Source organism: Pectinophora gossypiella, chromosome 15, assembly GCF_024362695.1.
Source record: "Pectinophora gossypiella chromosome 15, ilPecGoss1.1, whole genome shotgun sequence".
Taxonomy (NCBI): domain Eukaryota; kingdom Metazoa; phylum Arthropoda; class Insecta; order Lepidoptera; family Gelechiidae; genus Pectinophora; species Pectinophora gossypiella.
Genome location: NC_065418.1, coordinates 11,738,897 through 11,762,320, shown reverse-complemented (window position 1 = coordinate 11,762,320; position 23,424 = coordinate 11,738,897). Strand labels below are relative to the sequence as shown.

General features: G+C 38.1%; 3 protein-coding genes and 1 long non-coding RNA gene across 6 annotated transcripts; 1 reads left to right on the top strand and 3 right to left on the bottom strand.

Annotated features, from left to right (window-relative positions):
* The first annotated feature begins 41 nt into the window (after positions 1-41).
* Positions 42-19,726, top strand: LOC126373286 (uncharacterized). 3 transcript variants are annotated; one of them, XM_050019371.1, is made up of 19 exons: positions 42-242; positions 1,263-1,529; positions 1,876-2,099; positions 2,721-2,885; positions 3,642-3,713; positions 4,279-4,299; positions 5,205-5,285; positions 5,961-6,188; positions 6,635-6,773; positions 7,746-7,905; positions 8,425-8,592; positions 8,979-9,216; positions 10,147-10,270; positions 10,907-11,123; positions 11,923-12,121; positions 13,021-13,193; positions 13,984-14,184; positions 19,383-19,504; positions 19,579-19,726. In XM_050019371.1, coding segments are annotated over exons 1-19 (2,910 nt in total). In that variant the 5' UTR covers positions 42-240; the 3' UTR covers positions 19,688-19,726. The 3 variants fall into 3 exon arrangements, with proteins under 3 accessions (XP_049875328.1, XP_049875330.1, XP_049875329.1); XM_050019373.1 differs by lacking the exon at positions 3,642-3,713; XM_050019372.1 differs by lacking the exon at positions 4,279-4,299.
* Positions 14,950-15,905, bottom strand: LOC126373405 (uncharacterized). Its single transcript, XR_007567307.1, has 2 exons — positions 15,632-15,905; positions 14,950-15,198 (listed from the first exon to the last, which is right to left on the bottom strand). It is a non-coding gene; the product is annotated as an uncharacterized LOC126373405 (long non-coding RNA).
* Positions 16,221-19,308, bottom strand: LOC126373292 (nuclear valosin-containing protein-like). The gene has a single exon (XM_050019381.1). It carries the CDS (start codon positions 19,196-19,198, stop codon positions 16,574-16,576), a length of 2,625 nt encoding a protein of 874 aa, XP_049875338.1. The 5' UTR covers positions 19,199-19,308; the 3' UTR covers positions 16,221-16,573.
* Positions 19,727-19,779: 53 nt separating the features above from the next.
* Positions 19,780-22,135, bottom strand: LOC126373357 (26S proteasome non-ATPase regulatory subunit 8). The gene is made up of 5 exons (XM_050019502.1): positions 21,939-22,135; positions 21,690-21,865; positions 21,189-21,396; positions 20,598-20,768; positions 19,780-20,227 (listed from the first exon to the last, which is right to left on the bottom strand). The coding sequence occupies exons 1-5, from the start codon at positions 22,044-22,046 to the stop codon at positions 20,084-20,086; spliced, it is 807 nt and encodes a 268-aa protein (XP_049875459.1). The 5' UTR covers positions 22,047-22,135; the 3' UTR covers positions 19,780-20,083.
* Between the last annotated feature and the right edge of the window lie 1,289 nt (positions 22,136-23,424).

Genomic DNA, 23,424 nt, shown 5'->3' with positions numbered 1-23,424 from the left:
CTTAAAATAAACTTAAAAAAAATATATACGTCAAACTCACTTTGACAGTTTGTGATGTTTGGCTGTAAATTATTAAAAAAAACCATTTATTCCATCGAAAAACTAATTTAAATAGCTCCTTAAACGATGCCAAATATGAATAACTTACTAACTTTGTAAGTATTCATTTTTAACTAAAAAAGTAATATTTTCGGCATATAACCTCTCTGACTCCACGACAGTTTTGTTTATTTACAAAACATGTAAGTATTTCTTTATCACATTTACTTTTAATTTGATATTTTAAAGTCATAATTTTTAAGTACCTATCCCAGCAGAGGGCTAGATAAGATATTGTCCAAGATTTCTAATCACTGACTGATTACGTACTAATAGAATTGTTAAAAATACACACAGCTGTATTCCATAAACTGAGAAATCCCAAAAGTAAAGATAAAGATGTTTATTTTATTTGCAAGGTATAGCAATGTAGGTTAACAATTATTATTGTGTATATAATTATGATGGATGGATAGGTGCCCCTGCAGTGGGGATGGTAATGGGCTGGTGATGATGATTATAATTATGATACATGTCAGAAAACTACATAAATATAGTTTGAATGCCTATTTAACATTATTAATAAATTTATGTTTATTATAGGTAATATTATTTATTATGGGTTTTATTTATTAGCCAAATTTCAGATAAAATACATTTTTACAAAAGAACAAATTCCATTACCAGGCGGTAACATCAAGGTAGCTATGTATGTGCCCTTTGGCAAAGGCTTCCCACATTTTTGTTCACTCCCCTTTGTACAGAGCTAATTTTGTCTAGGTTCTGCTATGACTCTGACAATTAAGTACATCCTTCCAGTGTCAAAATGGTCTTCCTCTATTCTATTATAGTTTATATACATAAGATTATAGGTTCTTTATTTACCTGAAATAAAAAACTTTTTTTTTTGTAAAATTACCTAATACAAATACAGCTACCTACATAACTTTGAATAAATTCCCAGTTAATTCTTTACTTGTGGGCAAAATTTTTGAATTTTGTTTCTGTCAATTCTTCTCTTCAGTTATAACATTTTGCTGTATTAATCTATTATGATGTAGATTCACAATTGTAAAATATTCCTTCAACAAGTTTATCTTTTTTCTTCATTATGCACAATGTTCATCACATAAAAGCTTTGAACCATTAATCAAGAATTGAATTCTTGTTAAGTTTAAACATTTTCAATTACATTGCTAACTTTCAACTTTTGGCATTTTCAGGACGGGTAAGAAAAAGAAGAAGAAGCAACAGCAACCCGCATTCTGTGCTCGGATTGCACAACCGCAAATGCGCTGGCAGCTTGTTACTCCTCCAGCCCAACAATTGAACAGAACACTTACAACGCCACAACAGACGCAGACATTCCAAGCCCCTCATCACCAACAGGAATCTATGGTGGAACTGACTGATGATACATCTCCCAATACCCCCATAGGGGCCTGGAAACCCATTGGTGGGGGTGATGCTACTAAGAATACCCCTAATGTGTAAGTTCTCATAGATATCTAATGTTGAGTAGCTTTTTATCTCAATCTCAGATAAGATTATTAGTATAAGTAAGAATTTTAGTATTCAATTCACGCTACAGTATTGAGCTCCGTGCAGTCCGCATGTTGCTAGTGTGCACTGGAGTTGCTTGTATTTAAGTATATTTTATCTCCCCACTCTTCCACTGGCTAGGGCTTCCTACAGTATAAGATGCCCTGGTGCACACACCGCAGTTTCGAACTCGCAGCTTGCAGAACCTTCAATGCCTCTCCCATAAAGAGTACTTACTGATGTAAAGGAAAGAAAAAAGTGAGTTTTAACTCTATTTTCCCTTTATGATTTCAGAACCCCACAATCAAAACTAAGTTTTCAGGCAACATGGCAGAAGTTCCAGCAAAGTTTAAAGTCCAAGCCACCAAGAGCCGGAAAACCCGAGACTAAAATATTAGAGGAAATATTTCTTAAGAAACAAACTACAGAAGAGAAACCAAGCACTAGCAGCAATACAGAAATATTCTGGGAAGATGATTTCCCGGAGATATCACAGGCTACCCCCACACAAAATCCAAGTACGTACTTATAGTACAGCAATTCAAACTAGCTGTTACCCGCACAGATAGGGCACTTTGTAGTGGCTGCCTGGATGCAGAAGAAACTGCCTCCCATGCACTCCTGGTTTCCATAGGGCACAAAAGGCACAAATCATCAAACAAATGGAGTCATTGTGTGTAACCTGTGCCTTTCTGAGACTTATGAGCTCTTAGGAGGAGCTAAATTGGCTAACAGAGGCAGCAGATAATGGTATATTTAAGCGGACATAGAAACCACTAACAAACTATGTTGCTCGCGAATTTGTTCGCGATTCGACTCTTTTCGTCGTGTGTTGACCAATAAACAGCCAAAATATAGGTATTTTGTCAGCTTGCAGTATTGATTTATTATATTATAAATATAAAAGTAGCTCTGTCTGTCTGTTACACTTTCACAACAAAACTACTAAACCGATGAAAAGTACAGAGATAGCTTAGACCTTGGGAAAGAACATCATCTCCCTCATTTTTACATGGTTCTGAAGATTTGACAGGTTTGGATGTTACTTTGGGTTACAATAACCTCTCAGGCTAAAACCGTAAGGGCTCTTACAATATTTGATAATGATAACATTATATCTGTCTATTACTTATTTGCAGCCCCTTCACAAGTTCCAAAGCCAGACATCATAAAAGGAACAGCCTCAGAAATAAAGATATCTCTTCAAAACAATGAAAGGAAATTAACGACTGTTCAAAAACCGATTTTTGCAAAAAAGGAAGTAACAACTGCCAATATGAATAAAAGTGCAGCTCTCCCTGATGGTAGGTTTTTAAGGTTGCTAAGATTCTATGGTACTTGTAATATATGTGACGGAAAAACATAAAACACATCAATTGCTCGATAAAAAGAGACTCGATAACTGAAGAGCGCAGTGGAGAGGTTAGCCAGAGAGAATAAAAAAGAAAAAATATCAAAATGGAGCGACGGGCAGGTGCGGCGAGCGCCATCTAGCGCCGAGAGTCTGTTGCTCGCACCAAATGCCGCTTTATTTTAAATCTGTCATATTGAACACAATTCGTGTCGCTAACAGTACTTGTATGATCGTTATAGACTGAGAAATCTGTAGATTATTATGCTGCTTCCTTCTTCCTTAATTTTATTTTACCTTCCGTTACTCTATTGTTTAGATCCTATCACATTCATTAGTTGTGCAAAGGCTAGACCTTGAATATGAACCACCTAAAGCCAGAGTGTTCTGCTCACTGAGAATAATAAAACTAGTCGAAAGCTCGGTGGTCTTGCGTCATTTCATTGTCGAGTTCCTATGACCACCTTCTATCTCTCAGCTCACTGATACCACAATATTGAATTGGTTTTTAAGCTCCCTGTCTGTTCTATAAGTTTAGTGATTGCATTTGAAGGCAAAAAATAATAAATAATCTGCTATTCACCTAATAATTTTAATGAATTAATAGTATAAGTATTTCTAATGGTCAATTCATACTACTTATTTCGCATGAGTTACACATTTTCTTAACTATTTTAGTTGATTTAAGTTCATACTATTTCCTTTACAGCACAAAAATCTTCAGACTTCAATTTGTTTCACAAACAGATATTACCACCTTCAGATGTTTTTTTAAATGCAGGTAATTTCATGAACCAGACCCTTATAATAATATAACAATTTATTATTGTACATACATTCAAAATACATTTACAGGAAAATGTTATTCTAAGATATAAAGGTAATAAAGATACTTATTCATTTTAAGTAGTAGTATTTTAGGCACGTTAAGCCGTTGGTCCCGATTACTACTTTGTGATGTAGGTAAGTAGTCGTTACATGAGCCATGTCAGGGGCCTTTGGCGGCTCAATAATAACCCATACATAGTTGATGAGGTTGGTAATTCACCTCACAACCCATACGATAGAAGTACCTAACCTCTGAATAAATCCGACCGTACCGTATGCTGCCTTACCACGTAAGTGCGAGCGAGGCAGACACAGTCCGCAAATATTTTACTCCTTAACGTCTTACGACCACTTAGACTAAAGTGTGACCCAGCGAGGGGGTGAGGTAAATCTAGCTAGGCACCGATACGAATTAGTGCGGGGCGGAGTGTCCGTTCTATACGTAGAGTTATTTATTATTTATTCTAAGTGTACCGATTGATTATACCAATCAATTAATGTTGTTTTTCTGTTTATAGTTATGGGCCAATACCCGAAAGGTGAGTTAAGTATATTATAATCACAAGTGGATCGCCATTATAATTTGCGTAGCGTTGAGATGAAACCCATATCTGATTTAGCGATGCTTCTTCTCATGGTTTTTTGTCAAAAAAATGAAAATTAAAAAGGGTAGATCTGCGCTAAAATAGATCCTTGACTTTCTGATAATAAGTGATTTTACATTGAAAGTCAAAAACTTTTTGGCTAGTATCTGTAGAATCGTTTTCAGTTGTCAGTTAACGGCCTCCGTAGTCTAGTGGTTGAGCGTTGGGCTCACGATCCGCATGCCCTGGGTTCGAATCCCGGTGGGGACATATCACAAAAATCACTTTGTGATCCCTAGTTTGGTTAGGACATTACAGGCTGATCACCTGATCAGCTATTGGTCCCGGTTACTACTTACTGATGTAAGTATGTAGTTGTTACATGAGCCATGTCAGGGGGATTGTCAGCTCAGTAATAACCCTGACTCCAGGGTTGATGAGGTTGGTATTCCACCTCACAACTCACACGATAAGAAGAAGTTGTCAGTTGCGTGTCACTAAGAATATAATAATTATATTTACTGTGGATGCGCTGACCCTGATGGGAAATGGGTTTATGGGCGCTGATTCTGACAGACATAAGTACACTTAACTTTCAGTTAAAATCTAAAGGCTCTATTACATTTAATTGTATGGTAATTTACCCGATTTCTTCATATTGAAATATAGACCCGGGAGGCCCTAGAAATCATGCAGTATAATAGAGCCTTAAAACTAGTGTCGTTTATTCACGCGCAGGAAAAAGATGGAGCTAGGTTAAGATCTTGGATACTATTATCATAAATAAAAAAAAATAATTTGGAATTAATTTTCTAATTGTCAAACTGACACCAATAAGAATCTTTTGTTGTTTCTGACAGGTGTTCCGAAGTCGTTTTTGTCACGACAAGCTGGGTACGGTGCTATACAGCCTCAACGCCATGATGAGGATCCTGTCTCCAGTGAGTATTATTCTTTTGTATGGGATGTGAAGAAATAGGTTATAGATTTGGTATATTTGGTATGACTTTGATGAATATAATGATTATTAGGAAGCGGGAAAATAATACGCGTCATAAGTCGTTACTCTATTTTGTATCTCTAATTATTTGGCGTTGGTTACCAGCGCCATCTGTTGGTTCTTTTGGTTACTACTTTACAATTTCCTATCATAAAATATGGACGCAGCCAGCTAGCCAAACTAAATTGTTACAATAGGTTTGCGCTAGATGGCGCTTGTCTGTGACAGGATGTGAAGTCAAAGATCTCACCCTGGTGTTAGGGTGTAACGCCTCCACCAAAATTGATGTTCTGGGCTCGTATATATTGAATCGTTCGTCCCCAAAGCACTTGCGACAACACGAGTATATACCTGTCTCATCTTGTAAATGACAAGTTTAATATGCTTCGTAAAATGGGTATTATTTTCGCACGCGAATCGAAAACGAACGTTTCAACGGTCCTGGCAGGTTACGATTCATTCTTAATTCAAATCAAATACTTCTAAATTTATTTTCTCTATTATTCTAACAGAAAGCTCGGTGATGCGTGGGTACTCAGTTCATCTTGCGACGGATGTACCTCTGACTAGCCCAATAGGGATGGGATGTTGTTAGTATATTAATGATTTGATTTAGTTTCAGTCCCTACTCAACCGGTCTGGAGTAACAGACCATCAAATGGGAGTCAGAGTAATCAAACGCAAGCAAGTCCGAACCAACCCCGAACTAACCCCAACCAACTTCAACCAACCCCGAACCAACCCCAACCAACTCCGAACCAACCCCAACCAACACCGCCGCCTGAGAAACGAGGGCAGTACTCGCCTTCTGATACTTACGACGATAGCTGGCAAGGAGAACAAGGTAATTTTATATATTTTCACTAACACAGTTGGCTTGATCATTATAGACGGCGGTACTGCACACCATCTGTCACATTACTCTACCAGAAAGCTCGATTAGGCGTGGATGTATGGATTTGCCTCTGACTACCCCATTTCGGATATAGTCGTGAACTCCTAAGCATGGATACAACTTACTTTTTCATCTTTCGGACAATCACGTGATTCAAGTCTGCATTGTCCTTACCAAACAAAGGACAGTCTCACAAAGTATATTTTAACATAAAGCATCTTAATTAAGTTGAAATTGTTTACATGATTGGTACTGTAAATGTAATTAACAAAGTGAATTCCACAATGTCCTCATCGAGAATTGAACCCGGACATCCAGATCACGAGCCTACGCTCCAACCACTCGACCACGGAGGCTGTGAAAACGTCCTGTTAAATTAAAAATCTAATTTTTAGAGCAAGACGCCGATGGATCAGAATCGTTAGAGTCGGGGCAGAAACGGCAGAGCGCGTTCGACCGACTGGGTCCCCTCTCACAACCCAAGAAACCTAAACTGACCATCAATTTGCTCTGTTCTAAGGATGAGTCTGTCAGGTAAGTGTTCAATACATATTCGAACATAAATATAATGTACTAACTTCACCATCGCGCTAAAACGTTTGTTATGTTAGTAATTAAAAAATATAATACGGCTCACCACCTCGAACGAACTCCACTCCCACAGACAAATCAAGGAATTATATTTTATAAAAATAAACAGCTACTTAACTATCACATTGGCCTAACAGAAAGCTCGGTGACGTACCCTGACTTAATTCACCTTGCGATGGATGTACCTCTATCTACCCCAATTGGGATATCGTCGTGATGTGTCATGTTATGTTAATTAACAAATAAATACCTATATCTTAGCTAGATCACAAAAAGCTTAACCTTGATGTACTCAGAGCCAGGACCCCGATTGCGGTAATAAAATGTAGAATAGAAATTGTTTATTGAAAAAGGACGTCGAAGAATGTTTTCGTGTGTCGACGTCGACGACTGATTAATTAAATTCAAAACCAAATTTCAAATTGGAGATGTCCTTAGAAAAGGTTTAGTACGATGTACTCTGAACCGGCGTGCGTGTATGCAGCGATTGATGAATGTGGAGGAAGCAAGAGAAGTGTGTCAGGATCGAAGCAAATCGAATTCTATAGTTTCTGCTTACCCCGGTGGGAAATAGGCGTGAGTTTATGTGTGTAAATAAAAAAAATCGAAAAATTCATTCATTTAATGTTAAATGTCGACTGGAACGCAACCGAACCGCAAACGAAACTTAAGTTTTGACAAATGTTCCTGGTTACATCGAAGCTGGAACGCAACTTCAGGCGAACTTCAGGCGTTGATTTCTGTAAAAAGTTAAAGAGAGCCAAGATAGCGAGCCGGTGTAATACAAACACTAACCACAGAATTCCGTTTACTGTGATCCTGGCCTGACATACTGTTTCGCTTCGCTGCGATTTCATCCATATTTATATGTATTTAAACTTTATCTACCTATATAATACGCCATTATGATTATAGGGAAGTATTAGACACGACAGAGGAAGAGGACGCATATGTACCAGTGCACCTTCGGAAGGACATAATTGAGAGCAAAGATGAAACGGTTATAAAGTATCTACCATACTGGCCATGGAAGAAAAATATAGCGTACAAGAATGTCACTGCTAGGGTCTCTAAGGTAAGATTTTTAGGGTGTCCTGCAGTTTCGCCGAATTATACGCAGACGTTCATTGCGCATACAACGTTTCGCAAATTTTTTGATTGCCAACGAATGCTTCGCGTGAAAATGCCATCTGTTTCATTTCTCGACCCAGACCTGTGTGTTAACCGTGACTTCTACCATCATCAACAAAGCAATAATTTGCACGATGAATATACTTTGCCTTTTCAAAAGTTGCAAGGTAATAGTTTGGCAGGTTGATTTGCGTAATGAAAATATGGCTGACGAAATTATTCGCCGTATTGTTACAGGAAATAAATTTATTTTATTCTTATTCTATTCTTATGATTTTGGCTGGTTAACTGGTTTGAAAGTGTTAACCGTTAGTTGGGTAGTGAAAATCTGTCTAATATTATTCTATTACGTATATTATAAACCACATTTTAGATACAATTATTTCGGCGATTGTCCGCGAGGTGTGTTGCAGTCCTAACAAAAATAAAGATGATTGAATTATATTCCTTTTAACATTTTCAGACAGCGATGATCCTAGAGCAAGAACAAATGGAGGAAGCATATGAGAAAGATAATGCATTCATACAAGTTTCAGTTAAAGGGTACCCGTCACATTGGAAGAAAGAACACGTTTTGGACGCAGTGTTAGATGCTGTTAGGGGGAAGAATTTCATACCTTGCTTTACTGAGGTGAGTGACTGTATAATCTTGTCTCCATTTTGTCTACCCACGTAGTGAATAATATGAGGAAGATATACAATAAATATGGTCACATGAAAATAATCTTGTTGTATCCAAAGGTCTACACGTTGTTACTATAAGTCCCTTGTCGATTTCAAAAGTAGCTCTCGTGAAGTATCTCAAGTCTTAATCCATTACTCTGAACAGTTTTTGTTCGACATCCTTCGCAAAAACTCGGAAAATAAAGAGCTGTGGTAAATAGCCTTCAGGTTCATAATATCCATATACCAAAAAAGTCTAAATCCCAAAATGTTCAAGTCCATGGCCCATAAAGTCCAAATCATAGTTTCCTATATGTAAAATGCGTGAATGTTCAAAAGTGAAAATTCCTGCAGTTCACGCCAGAAGTCTGCAAATTCCTCGTCTTGCGATGCCGTCCAGCCCTGCTGTCGATTCACAAGATGGGCTTCTACATCCGCAAAGACGAAGTAGAATTGGCTATCACCATATCGCTAACTGATAAGAGCTTGAAACACATCGACTTTATACCGCGTCTGGTGTTACGTAAGCAATTGGCTTATGGGTATGATGGTGAACGGAAACTGAGCTTAAAGGAATTTACTTGTAAAAGTGGTGAGTACATGATACACACATTCACATTATAATCCACACTAATATTGCCTATAAATGCGAGTGTAACTATTTCTGTCTGTCTGTAATCTTTCCCACACCACACCACCAACCCGCAGTTGAACGGAATAGAATAACAGGAGTGGAGTGGAATACTCGTAATATCATTTTTTTTTTACAAAATTGAACAAACAGGCGGAAAAATGTTCGTCGAAATAATCGTAGTGGTGGTGGACGTCTTGAAATAAAAGAGCCTCACTCAGCACAAGTCGCGGCGTGAACCGCAACGCTGGTATTATGTGGACCCTAGTACGACCACGAGTACTAATATGTATACACTTTGAAACCATGTCACATTAACTTTTTTCACGACACACGTATATAGTATGGTATAAGTATGTAGTTACATGAGCCGCTAAAAACTATAAATAGTAACCCTGACACCAGGGTTAATGAGGTCCGTCATTGATCTCACCATCACAATCCACAGAAGACTGGTATTCTGTGACGTCGTATGATCACTAATTTAAGATCCACGCTCTTGTCGGTGTAGCCTCCATGCTACTCTTTAGGGAAAAATAGAGCAGTGGTTTCCCTCTTGCCTCCTGCCCCGCAGTACTCTGTCTGACGTGAGTGAGATGGCGCCCAGAGTAGTCTATTTCAAAGCCTTACTACGACTCCTGTCCTCCGCTTCTGAATAGTACTGTCAGTTACTGGTACCCTCCTGTGGCCCTGAGTGCCCTGCTGTGGCGTCGTTCAATAAGTATTTATTTCTTTCTTCCCTTCTTCATTTTCTTCTTATTCTATCATGTGTGTTATGAGGTGGATAACCAATCCAGCAACCCTGGGATCAAGGTTATTATTGAGGCCTGACGGCCTGACATAACTCATGTAACGACTATATATTTTCTTTAAAAAATATATTCATTCTAGATATCAGCCACTTCATCTACTTCCCGCTGAACCGAATCGTCAATCAAACGGAGTTGATTCAACTACAGAGCACTATCGCATGGGATTTCCTCACTGATCTAGACCTGTCGCACAACAAAATCACGTAAGTTTTTATTTAATAGTTGAGGGCCTTGGTTCTATTGGAAAATCTGAATTTCAGAAATATACGTTAAACCACCGACACACCGCCTGTATCCTGTTTAGAAAACCAAGTCGGTCTTCTTCTTCTATCGTGTGGGTTGTGAGGTGAATTACCAACCTCAGGGTTATTATTGAGCCGCCAAAGGCCCCTGACACGGGTCATCTAACGACTACTTACTTACATCAGTAAGTAGTAACCGGGACCAACAGCTTAACGTACCTTTCGAAGCACGGATTATCTCACTTTCGGACAATCAGGTGATCAGCCTGTAATGTCCTAATCAAACTAGGGATCACAAAGTGATTTTTGTGATATGTCCCCACCGGGATTCGAACCCGGGACCTTCGGAGCCCAACACTCAACCCCTGGACCACGGAGGCCAAGTCGGTGTCAGCTACGGTTAAGTTACGTGTAATAGGAGGCGAGCCTATTGTCTTACCGAGCAGAAACCCTGGATACTACGTTTTCTATTCACACTCATTCGTAACATTAATTCGCAGTCGTAAAGTCGAATTCAATGGTTTACAGTCCAAGCCGGTATTCGAACTGATGACACATAATTGTTCTGTCTAATCCAATCTTATACTATTTCCACAGGTCCATAGAGGGTTTTGAGCTGCAAAAAACTACCCCCAAATTAAAACACCTGGATCTGTCTTACAACTATTTGGAAAGGATCCCAGTCTTGCTGAGCTGTAGGGAGGTAGCCCTCCGAAGCCTTAAGTTGGAGGGGAACCCACTCTGCATGGACTACATTGACCCTTACCATTATGTGAGGGTGGTTAAAATGATATTTCCTGGATTGGTTGAACTTGTAAGTACTATATAGTCTCAGTAACAAAGGTAATTTACACTTTATCCCGATTATAGAGTAGTTGCAAGGTAAAACCTAAGGTCCCACTCAACAAAGGATAGTCTCACAAAGTGATTTCGATAATGTCCCCATCGGGAATCGAACCCGGACCCTAACCCTAACCATTAGACCACGGAGGCTGATCATCCACACACATACGTTTAAACCGATGACACCAATTTAATTTAAATTTGGAACGACATAGGATAGTTTTTATCCCGGCAATCCCCATAGGGAATCAAAAGCGAATTAAAATAACGTGCCGTGCTAACCACGCGGACAAAGTAACAATGGGGCGGGCGAAAAAATTGTATACCATATTCCCTGTAGTTTACCATATTCACTTTTATATTTTACTTAATCTAATTTCATGCGAAATTAATTTTTAGCCTAAACACCAGGGGGTACGCTTTATATCCGGCTCCGGCTGAAGAGGAGGCCTGGGGGGTTAAAATGGCCACATCGAAGCAATTCATCTAAGAAATCAATATTGCAATTTGACATTTGCGCATACAAAAGTAAGTGCGCAATGCAAACAAATTTCAAATTGCAATATTGCTTTCTTAGATGAATTGCTTCGATGTGGCTATTTAAAAAAAAAAAAAAATTAAAATTATGTATTTATTTCTCCAATGTGTGGGTAGCCTTTTTACCTGAATAAAGAAATTATTATTATTATTATTAACCCCCCTGAGCCTAGCTGCGGAACGTACCTATGTAGGCTGTTATTTTTTCATTTTAATTTAATTATTTGACACAGGACGGCGTAAAAATCCACTTAAAAGGTGATTTGCCAGTAACGAAACGCAATTATTGTCCAACGGAGGCCGTGGACATCGCCACTAAGTTTCTTGAAGTGTTCTTCCCGTTACTGGAGTGCCAGTTTGAGGAGCGGCTGAGAATCGAAGAGTTGTACCACCCGAATGCTGTGTTGACTGTCAGTTACAGATACAGTTTACGTGAGTACACACCACACAAACACACTTCATAACTTCATACAAACAACCTCGTTTTACACAGACATCACACATTGACGTTATCTTACACGCGCATCTGTGTGCGTGACGTCTGACGCCATACGATTCAAGTCTAAACTATGTCCGAGGGGGTGAGGTAAACCTAGCTCGGACACTAGTGGGGAACGGAGGGTTGCCGTTCTATACGTAGTGTTCTTCCTTACAGGCAATTGGGTAGTGTTAATGAAATTCTGATTTTTAAATAAAGAAAGTTGGCTCCGAGCTACCAGCCCAAATGCCTTCACCAGCATGCTCTGTAGCGTGGTGGAGTATGCTCCACATCCGCTCCGGTTGATTGAGGGGAGGCATCCCAGCAGTGGGACGTTTATAAGCTTTTTGTGTTATGTTACATAAACAGATCTAAAACTGATGATAAACATTTTTTTTTTCATTTAACTTGTTTATTACACAATGTAACATGATTAAAATGCCAGCTGGACAGAGATACTATACAACGCTAGAGTGATAGGTATAAGTAGATGTCTCTTTTGAAATCTCGATGTACAGCTTAGTATGAAAGAGACAATCGATTTCTCATTCCAATCATGTTGTATTTTATAAATAAAAAGCACGACGATCGCGGCTATTTAGTAGACTAGAAATAATTTAATTTGACAGCTCCTTTATCGATTTTATGTTAGTATTGCACACTCAAACTTAACCCAATTTTAGTGCTGTGCTTCACTTACAATAAGAAAAAGAAAGAGATGCAGCTAGTTTTAGTCCTGTCAAATTAAGTTGGTGGTTGCTCGAATCGACACCACTAGCTTCAGGTCAATACTCGATAAAGTATAAAATACTTTTTAAATATTTTTTCTCTCACAAATTTTCCATACCAACAGGCTACAGTTCGTTGCACAGAAAGTTCCGCAACATATTCCTTCGAGCGCGTATGTTTGACGAGGGCGACGAGGAAGCGGTGGAAGGCGCCCCGGCCATCGCCAGACTTATCGGCAACTGGCCGGCTTTGCAGCATGACCCTGCAACATTTACTGTCGATGTCATGCACCATTCTGTGAGTAATACGTTTACTTAAGAATAAGAATCATTTATTTTTAAAAGACGCAACATACAATGCCATCGAGAAACACAAAAAGCGATATAATTATAGGTATAAGATAGCTGCTAGGGAGTAAGAGAGAGCGCGTGTGGACTGTCTCTCTCGCAGGCAGTAAAAATGAGACCACGTGAGTATAATTATATGGTGGTATGGCATGATATGGTGGACGTCCCGAATAAAAGGATCTCACTCAGCATAAGCCGCGGCGTGAGCCACAATACTGGTATTATGTGGACCGTACTGAGTAAGCCACGAACATCGCGCTTCATGTGGCCTCATTGTTACTGCCTGCGAGAGAGACAGTCCACACGCGCTCCCCCTTACTCTCTAGCAGCTTACAGATAAGTAAAACCCAGAGGGGGTGAGGTAAATATAGCTTGGCGCCCAATACGAATTGGTGCCCGACGGAGAGTTACCGTTCTATACATAGTATTATTTATTCTATGTGGAGTAAAGAAGACAGAAGGCTTATGTGTTGTGCTATCTCCGAGATTATAATAAGATAGGCTAGGAACATTCATCTAAAGCCAGCACCAATATCTATAGGGAAAAGGGAATGTCGTAGCTAATTTAGATAGGTCTCATCCTGTTTCAAGTTCCTAGTCAACTGAATATGAGATTCAACAAACACATGCATACATACATAAACCCGCGTCTATTTCCCACCGAGGTAAATAGAGACTGGAAAATAGCAGAGCGAGTATAAGCCATATCTATTTAATTATTTTTATGCCAAATCAAACAGGAATCTTCAACGATCCTGAGAGTCGGTGGTGTTCTAAAACTGACCTCAGAAACCCTCGCAGAAGATGAGCATCTTCTAGCATTCACCAGGACTCTGGTACTAACCACCAAAAATGGAGCGGAGTATAAGATCCGCAACGAAATGGTGTATTGGGACGAGCCTTGCAAGGAACTTGCCAACATTTCGTTTCAATTTAATGCTGTAAGTATTGAGCGGTTTCTTCATGAAGTAAAGCTATATTAAAATAACAAAAACAATGAAACTGACCAAACTTTAACCTTTAGTCTGTGGCAGCGCTGTCAAAAAATTACCCCCCTGTCTGTGAAAGCCATTCTAAAATTTTTACGAGTTTCGCCAGCATTCAGTTTATGATGTAAATTTCACTTTTTGTGCATGGAACGTTATTATAAAGCGATTGATTACTAAAGCTAGATATATTTCCTTGTTTATAAACAATAACACAAGCCTCGAAATTATTTGTAAATAAAATACGAGCTGCTTGAATACGAAGTTTGATCAAAAATTCACTTGCACCAATATTATGCAGTCAATTATTGTTTGTGCCAAAAGTCATAGTCAAAATCAAAGGATATGACCATAAACTAGAAAAATAGAGCTTTGTAAAGACATATCACACTACATACTTTTATCGCTTTATATTGATCAATTTTATGAAAACAATATGACGAAAAATTTTGGAATGGCAAAAAAATCGGTCAGTAATATCTGCGCTTGTGTGAGTGTATTTCGTCATTCAGTCGTCTGTGTACGATAAGGATCCTGACTCGGTTCTTGAACAGTCGTCTGTGTATGATACGGATCCTGACTCGGTTGTTGAACAGTCGTCTGTGTATGATACGGATCCTGACTCGTTTGTTGAACGGTAGTCTGTGTATGATTAGGATCCTGACACATACATAGGATGTTTTATTTTTGTTCAGGTAAGGTGTGAAAATGAAATATGTCTAATAGGTATTTTTTTTATTATTTAGATATCACTTTAGTTAGATTGAGAGATAGATATCTACATGTTAAATCATTTATTCATATACAATCAAAAACAACTGTTCTTATTATGGTTTATATGACCAAAATATTATTCTTTTAAGAGCCGTATTATCACTAATAAGGGTGCAGTGATCCTTGTGGCGTCGCCTGGAAAGATATGAGGCCGTGAAGTTGACGGAGCTGAAGGATTTGTTAAATCCATTTTATCTAAAAAAAAAACAAAAAGTTAGTAAAAGATCATCCTGTAAGTTGTATTTCAGAAATAACGGTTTTGCCATAGTAAATTTGAAAACATGTGTACGTACACAGTGTCGGCCATTTTTACTTGCGTGTGTGTGTGTGCATTTTTTAGTAATGGTTTCAATAATTTACGTTTTGGTAAATATTTATGAATTATTCATACAAAACAATTTGATATTCAGAATCTCCATAAAATTTCCTTCAAAATAATATAAAATATGAGGTATATAAACAAGGCGTAAGTTTAGAATAACTCAAAGAAAAACACGAAAAGTTATTTGAGATCTGTAGGTTACTTTTGAACTAATATAATTCGTAAGTGAATCACTTTGAGAACTTATAATTTATAAAAATTGACACTACAATACATATAAAATAATAAAATTGAACATTTACTTACCTTTTTTAACAATTTTCAGCTTATTTTTCACTTTTAGTATTCACTTTTGGTAGTTGAAGTATCACTGGTCGAGACGGAATTTCAACCGATTTTTCTAGCGGAACTATTGAACATTTCATCCGAATGATGATTGTCTATGATAGATCATTTATTCAATTTTGTTCAAAACACAACATTATACCTTTTGCGATAGAATTAGAGTGGATAATTACGTAAAAATAGGTACCAGTCCTATGGGTCAGGATCCTAATCACACACATACGAGAGGGGTAGTCAGGATCCTTATCATACACAGACCAAAGGTTAAACAAGGCAAAATAAAATCGTACATCTAGGCAAAGGCAAACGACAAAACCTAATTTCTTACGTATGCCTCAGTAAGACAAGGGCCATTGTTCTGAATTATAGATAATCAGTAATTTAATTATCTTACTTGAATGGTGAGAACAAAAAGAAAAGAATAACAATCCAACAGGAATTATCAGAAAATGTTTCATACATGAAATACTAATCAAATATTTTTAAATAAATGAATCAATCGCATTTTTTTGTAGTAAATGAATTTCTTGGTAGTTAAGGAAACAAAAGATTCATACGAAAAAATAATTTTATTTAGGTAGGTACATTATTAAAATTAAAATGTGCAGATTTTAAGACTTTGAGCTTATCTACTGAATCACTTTCACACTGACAATATGAAAATAAACACTGGCTCTTTAGGAAATCTACGTGATTACAATTATTCTGAAGTTAAATCATGTCAATATTTAGCTATGGTACGTGAATTGCACTTATTCTCCAAGGTCAGACATTTACAGACATTACAGCGTTAAAGGAACATCTTGGCACTATTGGTTTTAATTACACACTCTTATTATAATAGGACGTGATACAAGTGGAACTAGTCTTCTAAGTTTGTATGACCCAACAACTGAATGATTCTCACACAGTGTCCATAGATTCCTCATTTGTAGGCTCAGTCTCCATCTCCATGTCTTTGTCGTCAGCCCCCGAAGCATACTTCAGCCGCAATTTCTCGTAATGTAATTGCTCTTTTGTTGAAACTGAGGGTTTGCATTTTGCCAAAGCAGCTCGAAAGTCCTCAAAAGTAACGAAAATTTCGCCTTCAAGAGTACCATTCGAGATGTGGTTTGTCAAAGCGTTAGTTGCTGCTGCCCGGACCAACCCAGCCAGATCTGCTCCAGTGTAGCTCTCAGTCAGTTCAGCAACAACTTGCAAGTCCACATCAGCTCCAAGTTGGGGTCTAGCGCCATTCTTGGTGAGCTTCTGCAAAATGTCGAACCTGTCTTCTCTTTGCGGCATCCCGACATACATGACGCGATCCAAACGACCAGGTCTCAACACTGCAGGGTCGATTATATCCGGTCTATTTGAAGCAGCTAAAACAAATACACCTTCGCGACTTTCAATACCGTCCATCTCTGTTAGCAATTGGTTCACAACTCGCGCAGCGCCATTGTGGTCTTGAGAAGTACGTCGGGGGCACAATGCATCAAATTCGTCGAAGAATATAACACAGGGAGCGGAATTACGTGCGCGTCGGAAACACGTCCGCACTGCTCTCTCGCTCTCACCAACATACATGTTCAGAAGTTCGGGACCTTTCACGGAAATAAAGTTTACTCCAGCTTCATTGGCTACAGCCTTAGCTAACAAAGTTTTACCGCAACCTGGAGGCCCACACAGCAGAACTCCACTCGGTGCTGATAATCCAAGCTTTTTTAACTGCTCTGGGTATTTCACAGGAGCTAACACAGCCAACTGTAAATCTTTCCTGACTTGGCTCAAGGACCCAACATCATCCCATGTCACATCGGGAACAGTCACAATACCTTCCCTTACAGCACAAGGTTTAGTAGTCTTAATAGCTTTAAGGAAGTCTTCTTGTTTAATAGAAAGCCCAGATAACTCTTGGCTTGTGTATGGTATTGCTTCACCTAGAAGATTTAATACTTCTTCTGTCGGATCTATGATTTTTATTTCAGGTGGTGGTGGCTGACTAACTGTCTCTTCTTCATTATTTATTTCTTTGGGTGGTTCTGTGGGTTCAGTTTCAGATGGTGGTACTTCTGCTGTAGAGGGTGCATCCCCAGTTTCATTCACCTGTGGTTCTTCCCCTTCTTTCTCTCCATTTGGAATCTCTGCAACTTCCTCTGAAGAAATGCTAGGCTTTTCAATTTTCTCTTCAGTTTTTTTTTGTAACAGCTGCTGCTGTTGTTTTTCTCGAATTTCAGCAAACACTCTTTTCACAGCATGAGTGCTAGCTTTGTTTACTAATGCTTGTAAATCAGCACCAACAAAACCAGGAGTAATTTGAGCAATAGCAGCTATATCAACATCATCATCTAATGCCATATTTTTACACAAAATATCTAATATTTCTTTTCTAGCTTTTAGAGTAGGAATACCTAGGGTAATCTCTTGTTCAAGGCGACCAGCTCTTCTTAGAGCAGGATCCAAGGCATCAGGGTTGTTGGTTGCAGCAAGTACAAGGACTGAAACACTGGAATCACTTAAGGAGTCCAAACTGGCTAACAATTGAGCTACCATTCGCTTTTCCATGTCTTTCTGAGCATTGATTCTGTTTCCACACACAGCATCAATCTCATCTATGAATAATACACAGGGGGCTACTGACACAGCTTTTTCAAATAACTCTCGTATCCTCTCCTCAGACTCACCAGACATTCCTCCAACAAGTTCTGTGCCAGTAACAGCCACTAGTGGCAACTTAAGTTTGCCAGCAATAGCATTTGCTAATAAAGTTTTCCCTGTACCTGGAGGCCCGTGCAATAATGCTCCTCGTGGAGACTTGATCCCCAACTGATTATATACTTCTGGGTGTTTCATGTGCAACACAAGGTCACAGATCTGTGTAATGATTTCGGATATGCCCCCAATATCCTCAAAACTAACCTTAACATTCTTTGATGCACCAATTTCAAACTTTTTCTTAGATGCTGTTATACTTTTATTTAAATCAGGCTTTCGTTTTTTCTCAACATTGTTTTGATTCTGTCGCGACTTTGCTGTAGAATCCATTGATGTGTTGTTCATATTTCTGTTTGATGATGGTATGTGGGGGGTAATAGTGATTTGATCATTGATTTTCGGCAATTTCGGCGCCGCGGAACCATCTTCGTCACTGCTAAGTATGTCTATTGGCTCACCAGTCTTGTCTGTAGGGCGCCGGGACGTCGCCGGCCGCTTCTTGTCCTGCATTTTGTACATTTGTAGTATTCGGTCGTTCAACGCGCTGTTATTCTCGTCCAACAACTCTAGATCAGATTCTTCGTCTGAACCGTCCGAAGTAGAAGCTCCGTCTAGTCCGTAACTTTGTAATACCACTTTATAAGCACTTTCCACCAGCTGACAGAAAGCAGAGTCGTTTCTATGATTATATTCACGATAGCGCTCTTTCAGAGAACGCGCCATTTGGCCGACATCGACGTAAGTCTTGTCCACATTTTCGGCGAGATAATTCTTTACACGCGATACTATTACTGGGTCGTTCATCACCTTTTGGCGTGTTTGGTGTTTCTTCATTATGTTAGCCACGAGGTGTTCGCCTAATTATTTTGCTCGGGTCACGAAAACAAAAATTCTATGCAACCTCGCTGTTTGACAGCGTCGCCGATCAATCGATGGAATGTTGCCATTTTGGATTTTTTTTATTGTCTATGCTTCTATTTATATTTTTTCCATGCACTTCTAATAATTATTATTTTAGGTAAGAGTTAGAACGAAGCGCCTCAGCTTGAAATTTGACACGATACCAGATGATGATCTTAAAGAAAAGCTTGTGGATATCTTCATGAAGATAACTGAAGCGGATAAAAAAATAAGTGAAAGGTAAAATAAACCTACCAATTAACATCTTAATTTTCATGAGGTAAATAAATTGATGATTTTTATTTTTGTTTCAGGTGCTTAGAAAGCAAAGAATGGGATTTAAAGAGCGCTCTCGAATATTTCATGAAACTAGTAAAAATGAATGAGTTGGATGTATTAAATAAAGAAGTTGCAGAAACATGAAATAAATATCTTATAATAAACTAAAATGGCCTTTTTTTCCCAGTTCAACACAATAACTGTTTATTGAAAAGTAATAATAAAATACCTATAAGTTTGCATTTAAAAATATTTATTACGAATGAATATAAGTAATTTAATTAGGTTTCTATTATAGGTCTAGAATATTAGAGATGCGATGTCGGAACCTTTGAATAGTGTGTATTTTGATTTGCTTGCACTCTTCCATATTTTATGGCCGTACACAAGTTGCTTAAATGTATTTAGGATGATCTTTATAACTGCTCACATTTAGGGAAACTGGTCTTCAGCCACAGATTCCTTCTTTTTGAAATATTGGTTTAGACATTGAATCTACAATATTCTTAACCTATGATTATGATGCACACACACTAATCTCTAGACAATCATCTCGAGGTGTCGTGCGTACTCTATGGTCTGTTCAGCTAGTTCCGAAGAAGGCAGGACATCCGCAGCCGCCGCGTTGTTCTCTTCAGCTGCGTTGAAGTGATAGCAGTTGTCGGGACCGAGCGCCCAGTTGCGCTGTTGAAATGAGACATTACAATCAATATTTTTAACAATAATACTATGTAGGATCGTGATGGTCACGTCATGGTAAGCGAAAATGTGACATAAGGTGGAAAATGCTTACTCCTTTGACTAAAGCCTTTAAGATAATGGGAAATATGGCAGCTATTAGTAAGGAAACGGTGTGACTACCAAACCATCATCATCCACCACTCAATATTTTGCTAATGACAATAAATAAGTTTTAAACAAGCAAAATGACTGTGTAGCCTATAAGTTACTAAAGAACTGATTGATATTATTAGTCAATTCTCTTCAAGCATTAAAGAGTGATGAATATCTTATAAGATGTGTATTTATTATTTACATACTTAATGTATATTACCTTCTTTCCATAATCCAATACAGCCTGCTGTGAGGCCAGGTTCAGTCTTCTGGCGGCCTCGGCACAGGGAATGCTCTGGTAAGCCTTCTCAATGCAAGCAGCTATTTCTCCCCGGACAGTGTCAAGAAGAGTGTCCATGAACAGGGTATAGCTTTCTGCTGGGACGTTACCCTGGAATATAGCAAGATTGAAGTAGGATAGAAGTTAAAAAAAATATGTGTGTAGTTGTTACACGAGTCTTGTGGAAGACCCTGACATCCTGATAGATTGGTAATCCACCTCACAACTCACTAAACAGCTGGTTTTGATTTTTCAATTTGATTCAAGGAAAGCCCCTTCAAAAACTTGTAACTGCCACTACAAGCATAGTAAATCTGTTGTATGTAATACAGCAAAAATAATTACTGATCAAAGTGTAACTATGTTTACCCATTGAATATAGGTATTTTGAATTTGAATTATAATGGTACAATATTGTAACTATACAAATATTATAATGATTATCAAACATAGAAAATGGGGCAAAAAATCACAGTAGTTCTCGTAACAGAAATATGCAACAAGTAGTGGAAGTAAAAGAACTCTAATAACCTTAGCCAAGAAGATCTTATTGTAGCTCCCCTCCATCAAATACTGCTCCAGGGCTAGCGGATGCCTCACATATGGATCCTGTCTGATGGCATCAACAGGCAGTCTTTCAAGCTCAGTGTGGAACTCCGCCACACGGTTTTGTGAAAGCAGGAACAGAAGGTTCAGACCAAGAAGCTGGTACATAAATGCCGATTGTGGGAGATGGTCTCTGGAATGAATTGTAAAAACATTTGTTTACTAACATACCTTTGTTTTGAAGTGAGGAATTGTTGATTGAATCTTGTTAACTATGCTTTTCAATAAAATGATTTTATAGTAAATTTTAGCTGTAGTGAGACAATTTATAACACAGCTGCCTAATAAATTACTATAATTGCTTAGTTGCGACGATTACATCTACTAGCCTAGCCTATTTGATGTTCTTTTTAATTAAAAATCTCTCAGAATCTAATTCAAGATATCTCATATAAGTTAAAATAAAAAGAAATCACTAGCACTTACTTGTAATCAAAATAGTAACATTTCAACTGAGACATGAATCTTTCAAAAGCCTTAACATCCTTGGCGGCGACTGCCCATTGGGCACCAATTTCCAGCACATCTCGAGCTAATATCAACTCTTTCTGGTTCGCAGGGGTGTGGTTACTCGGAAGGAAAGTAAATTGCGTTAGAGCTATCTGAAAAACAATAACATACATGTTAGTTAGGAAATACAAAGCCATTTTTGACTAGTCATGCCATCAATCTTACCTTGATTTTGTTCAATAATTCGCCGCATTTATCGAGTTTTCGCGGCTTCTTTTGCCACTCAGTTTTCAAGTTTTGATACAATGTTGAGATGTCCTTCATTGAAGTCATTTTCAGTAAGATATTTAATTATTTTCAGTCGGAAACAAACTACTTCGCTCATAGAATTTGAGGTTGCAATGTAATGTTAGTCACGTACGTTCTAAACCCAATTGCGTACATGCATTAGTCAAGTAAGTTACAGCGTAATATTTATTTGTATAGCTCTAACGACCTCCAATACTTCATCAAAAAATAATTTTATAATAAAATTTCATAATTATTTTACTAAAAGTGATTTCCATGATTGATTTATTTGCATGGAGTGTAACGTTTCATCAATAAATTAGTTTGTTTCAAAATTAAACATAGTATTTGAACGCATACATGACATGTCAAATCACAAATCCATAGGGCTTTTTGGCGGGAGGCGGGAACGGGACAGTTGCTTTCTTCATTGAATAATCTAAATAATTAATACGAAGTGGTGTTTTGTGGTTAATGATCGCATTAAGTTAGTCGGAAGACATTCGCGAGTGTTATTATTAGCGATGGGCGTTATTAACCATAACTCGTTATATATGCAGTTACGAGCTCGAACAGTGATCACTCGTTTTCCACTACAACAAAAACTAGTGATATTCATAACGCCATTTAAACGATCGAAATAGGCATCAGTCTTCCTTCAATAACTCTTTTAATCACAACGCCATAAAGTTAAATCGAATTCACTCTTATGTTTAAGGCATAGCGTCGATGTTTGGCTACTTTCACTACTCACGCAAAATCACTGGTTTTACAATATTCGTAATGACAAGATGAAAACGACGTTTTACATTGACCACCTTACACATAGCTTTGACAACGTAAAGGAGTAAAACGAGTAATGTAAAACGCGCCTAAAACGCGCCTATCACGTTTGCTTCAGAACGTTGTGAAAATAACTAGTTATAAAAATCACTAGTTAAGAAACTAGTTATTGGAAATCACATAACGCTTACGTTACGTTATCTCAAAAACCGATAACGACCCATCGCTAGTTATTATATTGGAGTATTCAATAAACAAAGTGTATCTGCCTATTTTCGCTTCGTGTCAGGAAGCCGCTTCATAACTCAAAAGTTTATGCGGACTTTTGAGTTAATTCGTTTGGGGTTCGGAGTAGGAGTCTACTCCGAGGGTGGGGGCTTAGGTTTCATCATCATCACCTTTCATCATTTCATTAATCATCAAGAAAAAAAAATACGTCAGACATGGCTGTATGGGCATAGTTCCCTTTGCCTTACCCTTCGGGGAAAACCAAACAAAAAAAAAAAAAAAAACAAATCCATAGGCAAAAGAACATTTTCAATTTTTTTTGGCGGGAGGCGGGAACGGGACAGTTGCTTTCTTCATTGAATAATCTAAATAATTAATACGAAGTGGTGTTTTGTGGTTAATGATCGCATTA